The 20,948-nt window shown below is 36.9% G+C and overlaps 1 protein-coding gene across 2 annotated transcripts in view; it reads right to left on the bottom strand.

Moving 5' to 3' along the window:
* Positions 1-20,948, bottom strand: part of LOC131051356 (molybdenum cofactor sulfurase) — a 385,620-nt gene that overhangs the window by 36,389 nt on the left and 328,283 nt on the right. For both annotated transcript variants that reach the window (XM_057985836.2, XM_057985837.2), the window contains one exon: positions 18,206-18,357. In XM_057985836.2, the coding sequence (XP_057841819.2) occupies positions 18,206-18,357 (152 nt within the window). The remainder of the gene's footprint in view (positions 1-18,205; positions 18,358-20,948) is intronic.

The raw sequence follows: 20,948 nt of genomic DNA on the forward strand, positions 1-20,948 counted from the left end.
AATGATATATTCCCAATATGAAACCTAAAATAGAACATGATAACTTATCAAACCATACAACTAAAACTATCATGAAACTATCATGGACCATGGTGAAGAATAAAATACTGTTGAAATTCAACTGCTTGAGCCGCGCCACCATCGCATTGCTGATAACTTTATGGATGCAAGATTTTAACTACAAAAACTAGAGGAGAGTTTTACGGATGCAAGATTCTAGCTATAAAAACTAGTGGATGAGCTCCAAAGATAGGTATTTTAATTAAAACAAGGGTCTGAGTTTAGTTATCAATTTTAACTAAACAAGCTCTTTGCTAGAGCCAACTTTTCCCTGTCCTCATTGTTCTCCTCCCCGCTCCCTCTCGCTCTTAGGCTTCAAGAGACGAGGGGCCGAATGTAGGCAGCCAGGGAAAATGGCCTTTAAAAATCCCTTTAGCTACCTCCTCTGATTTGAAAGTCCCCTTAGCTACAAAGCAATCTGTTGTGCTGCTATAAACATAGCCTTCCTGAAATATTCTCCACCCGGTGTCATTAAACCCATAGATGAAAAACTCGGCGAGCAATTCAAAAACTCGCGAGTAATCGCGATCCATAATCCCGCGCGAGCTAATCGCGGAAATACTCGGGGCGATTTTTTTATATACTCGCCGCGATTTTTTTGGCAAATAATCGCTGTTAATGGCCAAAACCCGCCCGAAACGCGGCACAAAATGCGAGAAAAACGCGACTTAAGTCGCAGGCAAAAAAAAAACCGAAGTCTTTATTCCATTTCGCGGCTCGCGCGACTCTGGAAGGCAAAAAACGCCACGCGATTTGCATAGGGTTTGCATTTGCACGCACGACCAGGTATCTTTTTGTATTGTTTCATTTCGAATACACAGTCATTTTGACTGTGTAATACACAGTCATTTGAAATGACTGTGTATTACACAGTCAAAATGACTGTATTGTTTGCATTTGCACGCACGACCAGGTATCTTTTTGTATTGTTTTATTTCGAATACACAGTCATTTTGACTGTGTAATACACAGTCATTTGAAATGACTGTGCATTACACAGTCAAAATGACTGTATTGTTTGCATTTGCACGCACGACCAGGGATCTTTTTGTATTGTTTTATTTCGAATACACAGTCATTTTGACTGTGTAATACACAGTCATTTGAAATGACTGTGTATTACACAGTCAAAATGACTGTATTGTTTGCATTTGCACGCACGACCAGGTATCTTTTTGTATTGTTTTATTTCGAATGACTAAGACTGTGTAATACACAGTCATTTGAAAATGACTGTGTATTACACAGTCTTAGTCATTTCAAATGACTGTGTAATACACAATCATTAGTAATTAGTAATTACAATTTACAGTCATTTCAAATGACTGTGTAATACACAGTCATTTCAAATTTTCAAATGACTGTGTATTACACAGTCATCATTACACAATCACAGTCATTTCAATTTTCAAATGACTGTGTAATACACAGTCATTTCAAATTTTCAAATGACTGTGTATTACACAGTCATCATTACACAGTCACAGTCATTTCAATTTTCAAATGACTGTGTAATACACAGTCATTTCAAATTTTCAAATGACTGTGTATTACACAGTCATCATTACACAGTCACAGTCATTTCAAATGACTGTGTATTACACATTCATCATTACACAGTCACAGTCATTTCAAATGACTGTGTAATACACATTCATTTTCAAATGACTGTGTATTACATAGTCATCAGTCATTTGAAATGACTGTGTAATACACAGTCATTACAGTCATTTCAAATGAGAAATGACTGTGTATTACACAGTCATTTTCAAATGACTGTGTAATACACAGTCATTACAGTCATTTCAAAATTTCAAATGACTGATGACTGTGTAATACACGGTCATTTGAAATTTTGAAATGACTGTGTAATACATAGTCATTTTCAAATGACTGATGACTGTGTAATACATTAATCATTAATGTACATTGTAATTAATGACTGTGTATTACACAGTCAATTGTGAAATACTCATAGTCATTTGAAAATTTGAAATGACTGTCAACTGTGTAATGTCAATGTGTATTAAAGTATTTCATTTAAATTTAAATTTGAAGTTAAAAACTTAAAAAAATACACAACCAATTAAAAATTTTAATTTTAGAGAGTCATCTATTTTGACTGTAAATAAAATACAGTTATACAGTCATTGTAATTTTTGGATGTTTGTGATTTTTTTTGGTAACAATGTTATTTATCTCTAAATGTTGCCTCTCTTTTGCTAGGTTCTTTTCCACATCTTTTTGAAAGAAAATGGATTCAGCTTCTACAGTTAAAGTTGGTGGCAAAAAGAGAGACCCTTGTTGGAAACATGGGAGACCAGGTCCAAAACGAGGAGATGTTTTTTGCAACCATTGCAAAAAAATTGTAAAAGGTGGCATTAATAGGTTCAAATATCACCTTGCAAAAATTCAATGCCGAGATACCACAAGCTGTACGGAATGTACTGAAGAGGCTACGAGAGATGCAATAGCAACGCTTGAAGCATATGATCAAAGGAAGGCAACAAAAAAGAGAACAGCAGAGGCAATGGCAGCCCCAAGGGCAGATTTGAGTTCCATGGGGTCACATACAGATGTGGGGACATCTGGTTCTTCCCTTGGGCCACGGATACGAGCAAAGGGAACTTTGGACAGCAACATGGAAAACTTCTTTATTCCACGTAACACTCCTGGTGCACAACCTGGATTGCTTGGCACTGCATGGAATAAAGAGGCTCACCAACAAGCCAAGGTGGCGTGTGCTAGATTTTTTATCTACAACGATGTTCTGTTCAATGCTATTTCTAGTCCATCTTGGGACCAATTGGTCACCGCGTTGACTGTGGCAGGTAAGGGGTTCAAATCCCCAAGCCGTTACGAGGTAAGTGGACCGTTATTGCAGGATGAGGTCCAAAACACTCATGCATTAGTGGAAGAGCAAAGGACTATTTGGGAAAAGAATGGCTGCACCATTCTTTCTGATGGATGGACAGATGGTAGGAACAGGACACTCATCAACTTTCTAGTTGCTTCAGGAGGACAGTTAGTATTTTTAAAATCAATTGATGCCTCCAATGAAGTGAAGAATGCGGAGACCTTGTGCAACATGTTGGATGAAGTGGTGATGGATGTGGGAGTGCAGAATGTCATCCAAGTTGTGACTGATAATGCAGCTGCATATGTGGCAGCCGGCAAACTTCTAATGGCTAGACATCCGACATTATTTTGGAGCCCTTGTGCTGCCCATTGTCTTGACTTGCTCCTTGAGGACATAGGGAAACTAAGTTGGGTAAAGAAAGTGGTTGAAGATGGAAGGAATATCACCAAATACATCTACAATCACACATGGGTCCTGAATCTTATGAGAGAACACACTGAAGGTAAGGATCTTGTGCGGTCGGGGGTCACACGCTTTGCTACCAATTTCCTCACCTTGCAGAGCATACTTGCTACATTGCCCAACCTGAAGCGGATGTTCGTGAGTGAAAGATGGTTGGGGAGTCCTTATGCTACAAAGCCTGAAGCAGAGAAGGTTGTGATTGCCATTTTTGATACTAATTTTGCCAAGATGGTGGAGGAGATCATCAATGTAAGTTTTGAAACTTTAATTGATGATTTATTATTTAATTTTCTAATATTTCAATCTGCTGATTTTGTTAGATTTTTTATATCTAGGTGTCGGAACCGTTGGTGAGGGTGCTACGAATGGTGGATGGGGATCATAACTCCATGGGGTATCTATATGAGGCCATGGATAAGGCCAAAGAGGTGATTCAACACTTGTATGGGTCAAACAAGACCAAGTATGAACCCATATGGCGCATAATTGATCGGAGGTGGAACCATCAACTCCACCAACATATTCATGCTGCTGCCTACTTCTTGAATCCCAAGTTTTTTTACTCTCCGAGTTTCAAAGCAGATGCAGAGGTTAGAATTGGCCTTGACACATGCATTCGGAGATTAGTTGATGATGAGATCCTTCGAGACCTGATACTTGATGAGTTGCAGAGTTATAAGAAGGCCTTAGGGGAATTGTTTTCTTCACCTGATTGCAAACGTAGGAGAGCCACCTTACGACCAGGTAAAAAAAAACATATGTTTAATTTTTACCATTTATTTCTCTCTTTAAGATTATTGAAATCTTTACAAGTTATAAATCACATTTTGTATCCTTGCAGATTTGTGGTGGGAAGATTATGGTGCCACAACGCCTAATCTTCAAAAGCTTGCCATCCGCATATTATCACAGCCTTGTAGTGCTTCTGGTTGTGAGCGCAACTGGAGTGTTTTTGAGAACATCCACACAAAAAAGCGCAATAGGTTGACTCAACAACGCTTGAATGATCTTGTCTATGTGCGGTACAACATTCGATTACATGAGAAGAAGGTGCTAGGGCAAGATTCACATGAAGCACTTGACTTGGATTACATTGATCCATATGCAGCAGAATGGGTTGCTTCTCCTGATGATGTTGATAATGATTTGGATCCATTCCTTACTAATGAGCAGCTGAGTGAGTTGGAGAGGGCAGGAGAGGAATGGGATGTGGAAGTGGCAGCACGTGAGGAGGAGCAGGAGGTTGATCATGCAGAAGAGGCACCTGTTAGTGTTGAGGATGTTGCCACTACTTCAGCACCACCCACCCAGCAGCCACAATCTATTTTGAGCTTTAGTCGTAGACGCAATTTATGATTTCTTATTTTCATAATTTCATTGATACCAAACTTTGAACTTGATATGTAATCAGAATTTCAGAGGTTCTTGTTTTGTGGTCTATGACTCTATAACTCTATGAGACTGTCACTATGGTACGTTGATATGTATTGAACTCTTATACATATGTTGCACTTGGTTTTTGGTTTATGTTATGATACTTGCATTTGTTGCTATGTATTACCAAAAAAATTTGATTTATATATCATGGAAATCATATATGTTATACAAATTTGGTGTAAATGTGTGTTTTTGAATTATATATAAAAAAAAAATGTATTTTCAAATGTTCGATAAAGTTGCCGAGTTTTGCTGAGTTTTGGCGAGTCCCGAGTTTTTAAAATTTTTTGGCCTTGCCGAGTTATTGCAAAATCCGAGTTTTTCATCTATGATTAAACCTATATCTTATGAACACACAAGAAACATCTACATATGGGCATTCCATTTCTGATACTGTTCTTGAACAAGTGTAGAGGGAAATATTTATAATGCTCCTTAATCAACTCAACTGCTACCGATTTATGAAAAACCTCGAAGCTCTAAATTTAGAAGTTCTAAATATTCATTTTCACCTTTTTGCCTTTCCAAAGAATCAAAACTCTTCATGTTGGCATGCGACTGTTCATGCCACCTAATAAAAGGATCAACACTCATCAATCTGCTATAATCATTTAACCGCCAATTCAGTATTTTCTTCAAGAACAAGCTAACATCCGTACCCATGCAACTCTTCATCAAAATGACAAGCATAAAGTCCTCTGATAGGAGGAGTGTTTTCTATGCGAAACGATCACTTAGAATCTGAGATGAAGATTTCATACGTGCTAAAAAGTACGTTTCTAATTCCAATGGATATGCAGTACACTTTCTATATGGGTTATTTTCCAAAAAACAGTGAAAGATGCGCCTTAATTATTCTACATTTAATTGGACTTTGATTTTGATATGTTTCTGAAACAAAAGAAATTGCACTTTGATTTTGATGTATTTCTGAAACAGATCTTGGAGTCGAATATGAGATCAAGAATGCAAACCCAAGCAACAAATAATTTCATAATAGTGAGTCACTTGAGCATTAATGCCTAGCGTTAACACAACTTCATGTGTAGTTGCACAAATTATTCTTATAGATCTGTAATATCCCTTGCCCAAACTGATTGATTTTGGCTCAAGGAATATTGTCAAACACTTTGTATGCTGTCTTTCTCTATTCTGATTTTTGTATTTCAGATTGTTTGATACATTTTGAAAGTTGCCAAGAAATTTAGGAAGTTCACCAATGATGTTGACAATACCTCTTACAATGAACTAGTATGCGAGTGCAGTTCTTTTTGGTATTTTTAATGCATATACATGAAAACTAGATATGGAATGCATACCTACAGCCAACTGACATTTCGACAAACAACTGGCATGCAACTATTATGCTGATCATATATGCTATTAAAAGGACATTTCGTCAAACAAATGGTATGCAACATATATCTTCTTTATTGAATCCATTCCTAAGTACAATGCTGCTATGGATTTGCCAAGACTAATTGGCTTACAAAAAGACTACATCAATGCCAAATCTGATTCTAAGTTATCACTTACAACAGCAAAATTATATGCCTAATATTTCAATACTAGCTACTAATAGTTGCAAGAGGAACCTGATAATAGTGATGCTTAATGATGGAGATGAAAGTTGCAATCGGAATCAAGCAAAATACTATAGCGCGGCACTGTTCACGTGCACTGTAGCAGCAAGAACAAACTTGCAATCTGCTCTTAAAACCCTGAATAATTTGTTGATAATCTCTCCCAACAAGAATGATATAACTCCATGTGCCAAAGAAGGACGATTCACAACCAATTATAAATGTTCTCCAACAATAAACTTCAAACCCTTGTAGAAAAATTCACCAATTTGCACAAATGAAAGAACTGAAGTATTCTTTCCCACAACTGCAATAATTCAGGTGTTATTTCACACCTTCAAAATTACTATCAATAGGAAGTTTTCGTTTCCTATGATCAAAGAAGAAAATTGCGAAAGCCCTAGGCTCCACAATAAAAATCAATCAAAATACTATTCATCAACTGGATGCCGAGAATGAACTCTTGCCTTTCCTTTTATTCTTTCCTTAAGAGAGCTCAAACGCCTTCCTGGCCAATGTGGGATAAAAGATTTATTCCCACATTAAATTATTCACTTAACGCACTTTATTATATTAAAGTGACTTTATTATTATAAAGTTACTTTAGAACTTTATAATAATATTAAAATATTAAATAAATCACTTAACTCACTTAAACTTTAATATCTCTTGATGTACTTGTCTGATTGCTAAGCCGTCTGAGCCAGGAGTCGACTCTCCCTGTTCTCCATGTTATTGGATGCCTGTCTAAAAATAGAAACCCTGAATAGTGACTTACTATAAATAGTATGTGGAACTGAGTCTAGAAATAGCTGCAAAGGCCCAATCAAGGTCGACACTGCCAATAAGCTCTGCTCAGGTGTCTTTCTATTAATAGGAACCCTGACTCTCCCAAAATAGTAACTTACTATAAATAGTAAGTGTGCCAATCTGAGTCAAAAAACCTGTGCAAAGGCCAAAACCTGAATCCAGCTGAAGAGTAATGTCTCTAATCACCAAGTAACTGCCACACGAGGCCCTCTATCAATAATTATTAGCCTACGAGGGTCAAATGATAGGCTAATTCTTACAAACTCTGATGCTCGCAAAATGGGGACATTACAGTCCGCCCTCCCTGAAATTGCTTGTCCCCAAGCAATCTCCACTGCAAAGAAACTCCAATCCTCGGGAGGCCCAAAAGAAGAATTGTGAAATGTCCCACACATCCTTAACTGACTCCTGTAGCACCAACATAAACATAGTTACGCACAATATCCCTGGATCCCAAACCCGAAATGGAAGTCTGCCAAGCCTAATACCCTCTGACTTCCTCTGCGCTACTCTGATCTCAACTTCACCATGCCAGAAGTGGTGAAGCAAACCAATGGGACCCATCCAATACACTGTGCCAAACCTGTCGCCTCCTGGATCCCAAAACAACTGAACCCCACATCCATTCGCCATATAGAGATAAAAATATCTAGAAGCGTCTATAACACAATATCTCTCTACAGCTCTCGGTAAACTCCCATGGATGTGATAACTAACCAAACCATCATGCCCACTGACACCATAGTCATCCTGTAACCATGTACCCATAAGAAAACTTTGTGACATAGAAGGAGCAAACCTTGTTGGATACATATCAGCATGATGTATAACTGACAGCTGTCCCTGCAAGTAATCCCCCATAAACTGCTGAGTCGGGCGCTCGCAACTGCTAATCCCATCTTCTGAAGATGATGAATACCCATGCCACAAAGGATGGCATCTCGGAGCCAATCCACACGGATGCATCATCAAGTCCTCTGTGTGTGGATCAAAAGAAAAATGATGAGTACTCCTCACTATGTAGTCGCAGTAAAATGCTCCAACCTCTGTCAATGGCTCATCACTAACAACACTTGAATCGAGCAGCTGATCCCTTTGATTCTGAAAAACAACAAGCTGGCATCCAAAATCAGCTGCATGGGATGAAGTGACAGATTTGCTTCGAGGAGATGGAAACAAATCAACATGGGAGCCATACTCCCAACTAGATGACACTCTACAAATGCCCTGTGAGGATGGAGTAGCGTTGTGTACTACCACACAACTCTCAAGAGAATCCACCATTGTGACACAAGAGCTACCAATAAACTGTCCTGCATCAATTGTCACAGTACTAACCTCAGGAGAACTTGATGCAACTAGTGGTTCTCTACTGCTCTCAACCAAGGTACTCATCCCAGCTGAAACTTTCGTACCTATATCTGTGATAGATGTAACCACATCCTCACTACAACCAGTGGATATAAAATCCTCATCAACTGCCTCTGTATATAACTGTACTATATCTGCAGTTGGTGGAAACTGTGCCAAACTCAACTCCTCGGTAAGCTTCTCAATCTGTAACTGTGACTCTTGAAGAGCCAAACTCAATTGTCATAGTACTGACCTCAGGAGAACTTGATGCAACTAGTGGTTCTCTACTGCTCTCAACCAAGGTAGTCATCCCAGCTGAAACTTTCGTACCTATATCTGTGATAGATGTAACCACATCCTCACTACAACCAGTGGATATAAAATCCTCATCAACTGCCTCTGTATATAACTGTACTATATCTGCAGTTGGTGGAAACTGTGCCAAACTCAACTCCTCGGTAAGCTTCTCAATCTGTAACTGTGACTCTTGAAGAGCCAACTCAGCACTCTGCCATGAGTCCATAGTCACCTCAAGCTCATGAGTGAGCTCATCGACCTGCTCCTCCTTTCCCTTCAATGCATCATAACAAATGCAATCCCACTCGAGAAGAAAATCCCTATCCGCAAGTAGTTTTAGGTAATTTTGTTTCATCATTCCAATTGCTTCTCGAAGTGCATGTATCTCTGCAAGGGAAAAACCACTATCACCATGCTCATCTGTCAAAGGAGTACTCCAACCATAGGTAGCCAACATCTGACGAGCAACATCAAAATGCTCAATGGTTGTGGCAATCATATTGTCATTCACTTTTAGTTGTCCAACCAAATGATGAGGATTATGTAGCTTATGAACCCCATACAAGTTTTCCGGTTCACAATATGCACTATGATATGAGGCTGATTCGTCATCACTCACTACATGATAAGCAGCATCATGTGTGCTTTCATCCATGCACACCTCAACATCTAAGGTACTGCTACTTTGTACCTCAAAGGATGGCTCAACTGATAAGGTAGAAGTTGCTGGTATGACAGTATCTTCACACACCTCCACTCTCAAAGTAACTGCATGCCCATCCAAAGCACGATCTTGGGATTCCGTATCAACATATGAATCTTCTAGCTTGTTTTCAAAGGTCTGATCTGGAAAATCAGACTCACCATGACATGAATTCTCCACATACAATGCATCATTAGTACCCAATTTCTGAGTACTTTCATGTGACAATTCAATAGGATCATTTTGCACATGTGAAAACACTGCTGTCCCATGCTCATGCAAAGTTTCATCATCGCTGTCATGAAAATCAGAAGTAGCCTCTATATTAGAAACTTCTTGAGTCACCTCTTGCAAGGATGATGTAGATAAATCATTACCCAAAGCTGTGCTAGTGTCTTCTTGAATCAAATCAGCATGTCTATCAAATTCATCATATAAATTTCTGCATACTTCATAGGAATTTGAAGATACCAAATCATTTTGATGAAGAGTTGTATCATCCTTATGTGTAGATTCTCTATCCATTTCATGTGTAAACAATTCATGAGCTATAGTGTGATGTTTCTTCCTAGCAAACTCTGTCTTATGGCAAGGACTCGAGTGCAAATCCATGTAACTCATGAAAGGAAGTTCCTTCTTAATTTTTTGAGGAAGAGTGCTATACTCCTTAAACATGCTAATCACTTCTTCTTCTTTGTTTTGTGGTGTTCGACCTTTGCTGGTAGGAAGTGAATTGAATCTTTTAGGCAACCCAAACTTTGAAAGCGTTTGCTCTAAACGCAACAACTCTCGGCTGAGCTTGTATTGTGATTGTTCAAGTTCTTTCAGTGCCTGTTTATCGCTGAACAATGTTGTCATGTAGCCCATTTTCACTACCCAACTGAAAACCAAATCAAAACTGATTTGTACACGGATGATTTTCCCACCAATTGAATGCAACCATCACCCAACAGGTTGGCAGGAAACCGCTCTGATACCACTGTAAGAACCCACACCTGGTGGACTCTAACCAACCACAATTTTCTGCCTTTGTTTGATTTTACAATGTTTTCAGTGTTTGGGTTTTGCTTGAGATTTCAATGATGTTTCACCAAGGAATAAAGAAAGTGCAAATAACATATGCTGCAAACTAGAGTATGGAAATGAGAGCTACAACCATAAGCATTTTATCGAACATTTGCCATGCAATTCCTATTATGAAATGTTGACTTTCAGCTAGGGACATTAAGACAAACAGTTATCTTGCAAACTGAAATAAATACTACAAATATATCATATGCAACTCCTTTTTATTGATGTCCCAATTACCACAGATATGAAAGGGCCAAGACTCTTGGCTGACAGCTGAATATGATATGAAACAAAATACCCAGGTTTGAATACAATGGCAGCATACAACCAACTTCGAATGTCTATTAAATACTGAAATTAAATGCAAGAGAACATGATCCAATGAAGCGCCTACGTTGTGGGTAATGTAGCAACTCAAATACCATGTAAATTGTGAAGCAACATGTGTGGCTGCTGCTGCTATAGTACGGCCTCCAACAATTATAAATTCTGCCCAAATTCCAATGTCATGACAGCAGCAACTAATCTGGAAATGAGCAGCAATTAAAACCCTTGAAGAACCCTTGAGTAGACTCAACTAAGATGCAATATACTGTAGTGATTTTACTATTCACGTATCACTGTAGCAGTGGATGAAATAACTTGCAATCTGCTCTTAAAACCCTGAATAATTTGTTGATAATCTCTCCCAACAAGAATAATATAACTCCATGTGCCAAAGAAGGACGATTCACAACCAATTATAAATGTTCTCCAACGATAAACTTCAAACCCTTGTAGAAAAATTCACCAATTTGCACAAATGAAAGAACTGAAGTATTCTTTCCCACAACTGCAATAATTCAGGTGTTATTTCACACCTTCAAAATTACTATCAATAGGAAGTTTTCGTTTCCTATGATCAAAGAAGAAAATTGCGAAAGCCCTAGGCTCCACAATAAAAATCAATCAAAATACTATTCATCAACTGGATGCCGAGAATGAACTCTTGCCTTTCAATTTATTCTTTCCTTAAGAGAGCTCAAACACCTTCCTGGCCAATGTGGGATAAAAGATTTATTCCCACATTAAATTATTCACTTAACGCACTTTATTATATTAAAGTGACTTTATTATATTAAAGTGACTTTATTATTATAAAGTTACTTTAGAACTTTATAATAATATTAAAATATTAAATAAATCACTTAAGTCACTTAAACTTTAACATCTCTTGATGTACTTGTCTGATTGCTAAGCCGTCTGAGCCAGGAGTCGACTCTCCCTGTTCTCCATGTTATTGGATGCCTGTCTAAAAATAGAAACCCTGAATAGTGACTTACTATAAATAGTAAGTATGTGGAACTGAGTCTAGAAATAGCTGCAAAGGCCCAATCAAGGTCGACACTGCCAATAAGCTCTGCTCAGGTGTCTTTCTATTAATAGGAACCCTGACTCTCCCAAAATAGTAACTTACTATAAATAGTAAGTGTGCCAATCTGAGTCAAAAAACTTGTGCAAAGGCCAAAACCTGAATCCAGCTGAAGAGTAATGTCTCTAATCACCAAGTAACTGCCACACGAGGCCCTCTATCAATAATTATTAGCCTACGAGGGTTAAATGATAGGCTAATTCTTACAAACTCTGATGCTCGCAAAATGGGGACATTACAAGATCCATTACATTACTCCAATCTTACAGTAACTTGCAAATAGAATGTAATTCCTTCCTTGAAGGAAATACACATTCACACTACACAGTCAAACATTGACAATGAAATTTCCAAGACAAATCAAAATATCCTTAATATTATGATTCACCATTCATGTAATATCTGAAAGTACAAATGAAGACAATATTAGCAACAATAATAAATACAGTAGTCTATTCATGAACTAATTGAAAAACTACTGAAAGAAAGTGTACATTCTTTCACCATGAAACCATCCTACACACTAGACAAGACAAAGTCATGTTTCTAGTTATTCTCCCCGAAGATGAAAAAATTACAGAATCTTTCTTTACGACCTTGATATTCCTTTTATAATCATAAGGAATGCAACAAGCTACCGGTCTTTTACAAGAATGTGTAACATGTATTGCAATGCCGTAAAACCTCCAAGCTAGTATTCATGAAAGCTTTGGTTTAGAGACACAGAAAGCTTCCATGAATGTGAACTACCTTATGAGCCATGCCACTATCGCACATTTGTAGTTATTGATGTAGAGAATACTAGGATACAAGATTCTCATTGCATTTCCTAGTAGGGGAGAACTTTGAGAGTTTTGATCAAGCAGGGATGCTCGACTCCAAAACCGCATCTCCTGTGTCTTCACCCAGGTTTCTCTCTGCATTCTACCCATTATAAGGGGGACATGGCGGTTGCCAAAGAGATCGGAATTATTTGTAACTACAGCTGAAGCCTGCAGTTGCACTTGAGCCTTTTAATAACCCTTTGGTTAGCTTTGGCTATTTTAATAACCCTCTGGCTAAAACGTAAGTCATCAATTTGCTTGACTTCATGGCATCTGCAAACCTTCAGCCATATCTCCTTATGCCAGAATTCAGCTGCACCTTCTATGCACTTCATTCTAAAACCTCTGCAAGCAAGGCAACAACACTTCCTAGAAACTTATCTCTTGAAAATGTCTATCTTCTACATTTTGAAATGCAGCATGTGAATGATATAACTTCTATCTTCTACATTCTGAAATGCAGTATGCGAATAATGACCCTATTTCTTAATTTGCAAAGTGGCGGCAATTGATTGTCAGGTCTATACTTTGGATTATTCCACATACTATATTAATCTATGTGAGATGCACTTTTCTCTCATTCCACAAGAAAGCTTTTGTTCCAATAGTCCTGACACCTATACATGACTCACATGCCTCAACACAGATTAACACTGGTACCTTCTCATTGAATATTAAATATGTGCTATCCTCCGTATTTTTCTTCCTCTGACACACGCAATGTTTTGAGTTTTGTATGCAAAAGGATAGCAGAGAATCCTCGATCAAGATTTCATACAGATATGCAACACACTTACAGCTAAGATGTGATGTGTTTTCTATATTAGTTTGTTTCTCCAATTAGTAATGGAAGATTAGCCTTAATTATTCTACAATTTTTATGTGATTGAAAAACATTCGTCAATGTAATTATTATTTTCCCCCAAAAATGATGAATGATTTGCCTTAATTTTTCCACATTTTACATGCAATATGAACAAAATTGCCAATATAATTATTATTTTTTCCCAAAAATGATGAAATATTCGCCCCAATTTTTCAAAAAATTTCAAGCAAGAGAAAAAGATTCGCCAATAAAATTATTTTTTTTTCCCAAAAAGAATGAAAAATTCGCCTTAATTTTTGTACAATTCTTACGCAATTGAGAAAAATTCGCGAGCGGAATTTAATTATTTTCCCCTATTAAAAAAAAATCGCCAAAAAAATTAATATTTTCCCCCAAGATATTGAAAGATTCGCTAGGATTTTACACCTTTACCCAAGGGGGGGTTTCTTAAAATTATCCCTGCATTTAGGCACCCAATTCTGGCACAACCTAAGACAAATACCCATAGTTGAACTAAGCACAATAGTAAGGTTCAAACTAACCATACACGGTGACCTACAATCAGTAGGCCCCCAATATGAATTGGAAACCTCATCAAATACCTTCACATGTCGCCATTAAAATTAACAAACACCATACTTCAATGTTCATATATTTGCTTCAACTACCATTACAACAATTTTTGCTCAACAGTCCTATTCTACTCCTAATCTGCTAACTGCTAAAATCTAATTATCTAACCTTCTAGATGTCTAAAAAAATCTAACAATCTAACCCTTTGCAAAGAGAGAGGCATTACCTTTTATAGATTTTTACATTTCAGATCAAGGGCCAAGATTGACTGCATCTAATGGCTGCAATCTGCCTTCTAAAAGCCTGTCAGCTTTAACCCATGCCTAGTTATTTTCATAACTCCCAACCACATTCTCAACCACTTCCTCAGCTACCTACAATTGTTTGGCATCAATTTGGTCAATCAGGCAACTGAGGAATAACTGACCTATGTACCCCCTTGTTTTAAAGGCATTAAACAGGGCCCATAGATAGCTATTTACATTAAAACAATTCAGTTTTTACAAACTGATTTTTTGAAATTTTCAGTTGTGCATCTTCTGAGTGTTTTGTTGATGCCTTTCAAAGACTCACAACAACATCACTTTGGTCCCAACTTCATGGCACACTCTTCAATGCTCTATGATCAACATTTTGATCCCCCACGTTGCATTTTCATTCTCCAGACTTGGAAACCTTCAATCCGAGCTTTACGTTTCCCCTCGGCTCTTTCTAGCGGTGTTGATCCACAAAAGCAAGTTCAACTTGAATCGATCACCTCGAAAAATTTAAGTAATCTTAACAAATATTAAATGCTATTAAGGCAACGTTGGGTTTCGTTTTGGCGAATAAGAGAGGAAAACAAAAGATGTTCACTTTTAAAACAATCCGAACCTTTTTTACTTCATTTCATTTTTGACTTAAGATCGCACCACTTTAAAGGGAAACGTTAGGCGATTTAGAACAAAAGTGCCAAATAGTTCCCTTTATGAAGTAACTTAATGTTTTCCTTTTTAGGGAAAACTTCGGCGATTGAGAGCAAAAGTGCCAAAAAGTTCCCTTTATGAAGTAACTTAATGTTTTCCTTTTGCCAACTTAAGGGAAAAGTTAGGCATTTTGGAGGTAAAGTGCCAAAAGAAGGTTTATGTTTTGACACACGACCTTATCAAATTCGCTTCTTTTTTAATTTCACACTTAACTTAATAAAGGGGGAAGTTCGACACTTTTAGGGGATTTTTTAGTGTTTGCGAAGGTTTCGACCTTAAGTGATGCTCTTAGGCGCTTTTTCGTCTTTGTGAGGCTCGACAATAGAAAGGTGATTTAAAAAAAAGAATGCCCAAACCCTATTTCATTATTTCGATTTCAGCCTGGCATTAACCATTTTTTTGGGGGGGGGCTTTTATTGGTGATTACAAGAGCCTCATTTTATAAGCATTCGAACTTTATTTTATCGACCCCCCATGCCTTAACACTTTAAGAACTTCTTGCTTATCGGTGCTTTCATCGAGAATAATAGGAAGTCAAAAAATAAATAGATCCCTCCCCCTTATCACTCGCGTTTTGATAAAAAATCGAACCTTATATCGAACTTAGACCATATTCGGCATATTTTTGGTATTTTCATGGCATCTGGAGGAGTTTAGGGTAAAAACGCTTCATTCAAAGAAATCCGATTTTTTTTTGACTTGATTCAGGGAAACTTTCGGCGAATGCAAAGGGGATTTCTCTGCTAATGCAAAGGAGATTTCTCTCATTTTTAACACCCAACTTCGATGGGCTCTTGAAAGCCATGTCAAGGGTTTATTGGCCTATTATAGGCGTTTGGAAGGAGCAAGAAGACTTGCGATTTTTGCTTTAGAAGAAAAAGATTTTCTTTCCATAGATCACCAAACTTCTCTTGTTTTGACTCTTAGCCCCTTGCTTTTCAGCATTTTCACGACACTTCCAAGGGGTTTGGAAGGGTCGATATTGCAAACGAACTTCATTGCGTACTTTAAAAGCTCGAACAAACTCCAAGCTTGGATTCACCATTCTCTTACACGCTTGATCCTCGACATGTTTCAATGCGGTAAAAGTGGGGTTTCAGGATTTCTAACTGGCAAGGTTTTGACCACAGACTTCTCTCTCTCTTATCGGGTAGACTGTAGGAGAGGGCCCTTGTCAAAAGGATGGGGATGTGGTGCAATACGCACAACAAATGGCGACTCGGCTGGGGAAATGTTCCTGAACATTTCAAGGATGACTATTCAGATAAAATCCCAAAATCTCTAGTCTATACCCCTCAAACCAAACCAAATGACAAATGACAAATGACAAATTCAAATTAAAAATGAGGTCACAAACTGAGTCAAATCATTGATCTTGAAAATCAAGTGTGTGCAGTGAAGTTCAATCCTACATAAAGAAAGTTGAGACATCATTGTTCAGTCATGGCAAGTTGAGTGGGGCAACTCTAACTCCAAAAGCAACCTGGATATTGCCTCGTTGCTAGCAAGCATATATAGCCCCGATGAGGTTATCGCTTGTAAGCTCACAGAGATTGCTCTATTTCCAGTAAATTTTCTTTTTGAATACCAGTAGAGGTGTCTGCACTCCCCAGGCCAAGCACTTTTTATATTTCTTTTGCTTTTCAATTCCCTTTCCTTCGATTTTTTCTTTTTCTTTTCATTTTACTTTCACTTTGGTTGGTAAGCAATGAAGCCTACGTGGGATTGAGAGTTACAATGGTCGTTGAAGTAGAGCTTCAGATTTTTCACTTGCAATGACTTCCCCTTTGACAAAACAACAGACCGAGGCAATATTAAGTGTTAAATGTGCAATGATTGCAATGTTGGTAACAAGACGCAGTGAGCAACTATATTTTTAAGATGACTAAGCCTTTAACCAAATGAGTTGACTACGGGGTCAACTATCAATTAGGTGCTCTACCAAAGTTGACATCTAAGGAATGAGTCAGAAAACATCCTGCCTTCATACCACAACTAGGAAGGACACACATACCCCTACAAAACGACATGGAGACGGCCCCTACTGGAAGCAAATCTACAACACTACAGCAACAAAGCAAACTAAACTAAAGTGGAAAACAAGAATTCTAAACTAAAAACAGAAAAGTGAACTCCCTAAAAACAAAAAAAAAGAAAACCTAAACTAACTATTTACAAGGAGAGACTGACTGTACAAAATGTGGACTATAAGTATGCATCCTTGACCCAGGATGATTTTTTAGTATAGGCAGCAGTAACAAGGTAACGGGCGTAGTCTAACCAAGACATCGGGCAATATTAACAATTGGGGCAGTTCATTGGGTCCATGGTTAATCCATATAGAGGTTGCTTTCCCAAAATATTCAAAATCAAACTTAAAATATTCAAAATTAACAGCAGAAAGGAGATAAAAGAAAAGAATAAGAGAGAAGGACCAAAACGAGAAAATGAAAGTTGCGAATAAAGAAGAAATTGGGTAAATGACAATTTGACTCTTCACACTTTGCACCAAACTTATCAATTTTACCCAAAAAAATTGGCATGACAACATGAAGCTGCTCAATATTCAAGAGCTTCCACAATACCTTCAGAAGCATATGATGAATTTCAATATCAATTCCCAACCAAAAACCAAACACAAATTTCTCAAAACAATATAGTTACTATTCAACCAATTGGCAATAAATTATTATGAATATGTGTTCTTCATTGGTTTCTAGCTATATAGGGTGATAATGTTCAATGATAGGAAAACATAAAATATATAGTAAGCACAAGCAACTATGAGATATGAACACTTGTATCTTTTAAAATACACATCATAGTGGCAATGACAAACAACCAAAAAAATGGAGTTTTTGCATTTCACAATATTAATTTTCTTGGTATTAAGTAAAAGATCTTTCAAAAAAATCCACATAGAAATTATATAGTTTCTCCTTCAAGAGATCATGTTAAAAGATGACTAACCTATAACCGCAAAGACGTAAATCCTCTTTGTAACTACAATATGTATCTTCTTCAAGTAGGATCTGCAATCGTTCCTCACAATTTGGAGATGACACAAAAAGTTTACCTTTTGCACGATCAATGAAAGTTTTTATCAAGCACATTGATGGTACCTGCAAAATATGTAAAGCTTGTTTAAGCCCATATTTTCTAGGAGAATGAAATTTTGCAGACTTGCATTTCTATTATTAACTATTGGGAAAGATAACAAAATAATGCGTTGACACAATACATGGTTTAAAAATAGATGTTTAGCGGAATAATCTTCCATATACTTAGCCACATCATTATCCTTATAGGAGGTGAATTTTAGAAAATTTACAAATTAGACTTTAGAGTTGACACAATAAAATCATAAACAAGACCTGGCCAAATTAAATGCCATAACCTTCATCACAAACTATCGAGTTCAGTGAATAGTACAAACATCAAGTCCAAAGGATAGATATGCTTCTATATAAACTTGATGTTACCCACTACAATTTTTTCAAGACAAAATAAACAAAACAATAAAATGTAAGAAAACAAAGTGACCACAAATCACATATCCTTACTGATAAAAGCATAGTATTGTAATATCCACATTTTTAGGATCTCTTGCAATGCAATTGTCACTGACTTTCTAGGTGTGTTAGCTTGTTCAAAGGGGTAATTTGATGTTACCAATGAGCTCAGATGGTTTAGAGGAGTCATATGACGCTTTCAAATGTTATTTATAACTTCAAGTTTGAGCTCCAAGATTCTTGGAGGGAGTGTCTATTTTTAGTAAGGTACCTAGTCAAGACTATTTATCATCTTTCATCATCGGGATCATAGTTAGATTTCAATTCCAACGCATTTCGACCATTGTCACTAATTAGGTGCATTATTGAGCTATATTTAATTATTTTTACCAAGGTTATTTTTTCTATTAAATTTATTTATCGAGCACCTCAATGTTATTGTTGGAAAGAGGATGGAAAGTTTTAAATGATGGGATGCCTAAAAGTGACTTTAATTGCCGAAAACGTTTTAAAAATAAATTGAATCACTTTTTGGAGTTAAAAAAGATTAATAAAGTAATAAAGTTCCTAGAAAGTTGCCTAAAAGGATAATAAAAAGGAGAATTGAGAGCTCATTTGGTATGTTGAGTTTATTATTTCTAATATTTCTCTCTAAGAAAACCTTGGATGGTTTCTTGAATTGGATTTTGTACAGCTTAGGCTTTCAGGGGACGAAAACCCTTGTAAGGAACATCTTCTGTGTTGGTAAAAGATCCAATCTAGAGGATTACTCAACAATTTCACACAAAGATCACAACTAGGCTTCATTGTGAAAGATTTCAGTTGTATTTACAGTCTTGAAGGAGCAAATTGAAAGAATTATTTGTAGGTTTATTTCCTTTATTTGTTGGCTGTACAACCTAGGGAGTGGCATGAGCATAGAGGAAGATGGTGCTTGGAGTTTGAATAGGTTTCCATTGTTGTTTGGAGGCATTTAGAGTATATACTACCATTTCTATCCATTTCATGACCTTTGGAGAGGTTATTGAAGATTGACATGAAAACTACAAGTGCCAATTAGCTGATTTCAGTACCACTAAGTCTATTTCATTGCTGCATTTTCTAGGTATGTTTGAATTAGATATGTAACGCTATTTAATGATTTATATTGCTCTTACTTTTGAAAAAAAGTGTGTTTTCAGATCATAAATAATTTTTTGGAATTTTTAGTTTCATATAATTCTAAGTTTTGTCAATTTTCTAGGTTGCTAACTTGTTGCAAGTTACTTTATTAATTGCATGTTAAATTGAATGTTGCAATTTCTATTTGCTTTGTGTGAGAACGTGAGTTCTTGTCATATTTCTTGAGGACGTAAAACTTGTTGGAATACTAGTTTTGAGGACAAAACCCTCATAACTTGAAAGAGTTATTTCATCTAGAAGTCATTGTGCAAATATCGATTCAAATGCTAAATTTCTAGAACCAAACAACTAAGAGAAAGCTCCTTGTATTATCTTTATAGAATATTAATAGCCAATACAACATAAGACATCGACAACTATGCCACACTTGATTAGTCATGGGAGTCGTTCACCATGGATGAGAAAGATGAGTAAATAAGTATTTAGATTCTCCATTCATAAGATCTAAGTCACCAGGTTCGGCCAAATTTCAACCTTGAAGTTCGAAATTCGCCGAACTTGAAACATTTTATAAAATCTATAAAAAATTTGATTAAATTCGTATAAAATTAGGGATGACGTGTTTGCCGAAAAGTGTTTTTTCCTTTGCGCGTTTTAGGGTTTCGTTGAGTTTTGTTAATAAATACGGCGGCAAACAATCAAGGTTTATGTTGAGTCTCGATTTGCAGTCACGGACGCACCAGTTTCAGTCGCCCGACCTTCAACCACCATTGCAGACCAGTTCCAGTCGCTCGACCTTCAACTGCAAACCGCCATTGAGACTGACGTTGCCGACTGCCAAAGCTCGGTTGTTGCAGACCGACCTTCGAATGCAGACGACCATTGCTACCCAACGTCGCTTGCCTCTCCCAAGTCCCGACCTGCACAGGTAGGCTTGTCGTGTTTTTTTTTAATTTTTTTTTAGGTTTAATAATATATTAATATTATTATTATATTATACAATATAATATTACAAAATACACATAATGATAATACACATTTAACAATTTATAATGTTTATAATGTTGTTTAATATTATT

This window comes from Cryptomeria japonica, chromosome 11, assembly GCF_030272615.1.
Source record: "Cryptomeria japonica chromosome 11, Sugi_1.0, whole genome shotgun sequence".
Taxonomy (NCBI): Eukaryota; Viridiplantae; Streptophyta; class Pinopsida; order Cupressales; family Cupressaceae; genus Cryptomeria; species Cryptomeria japonica.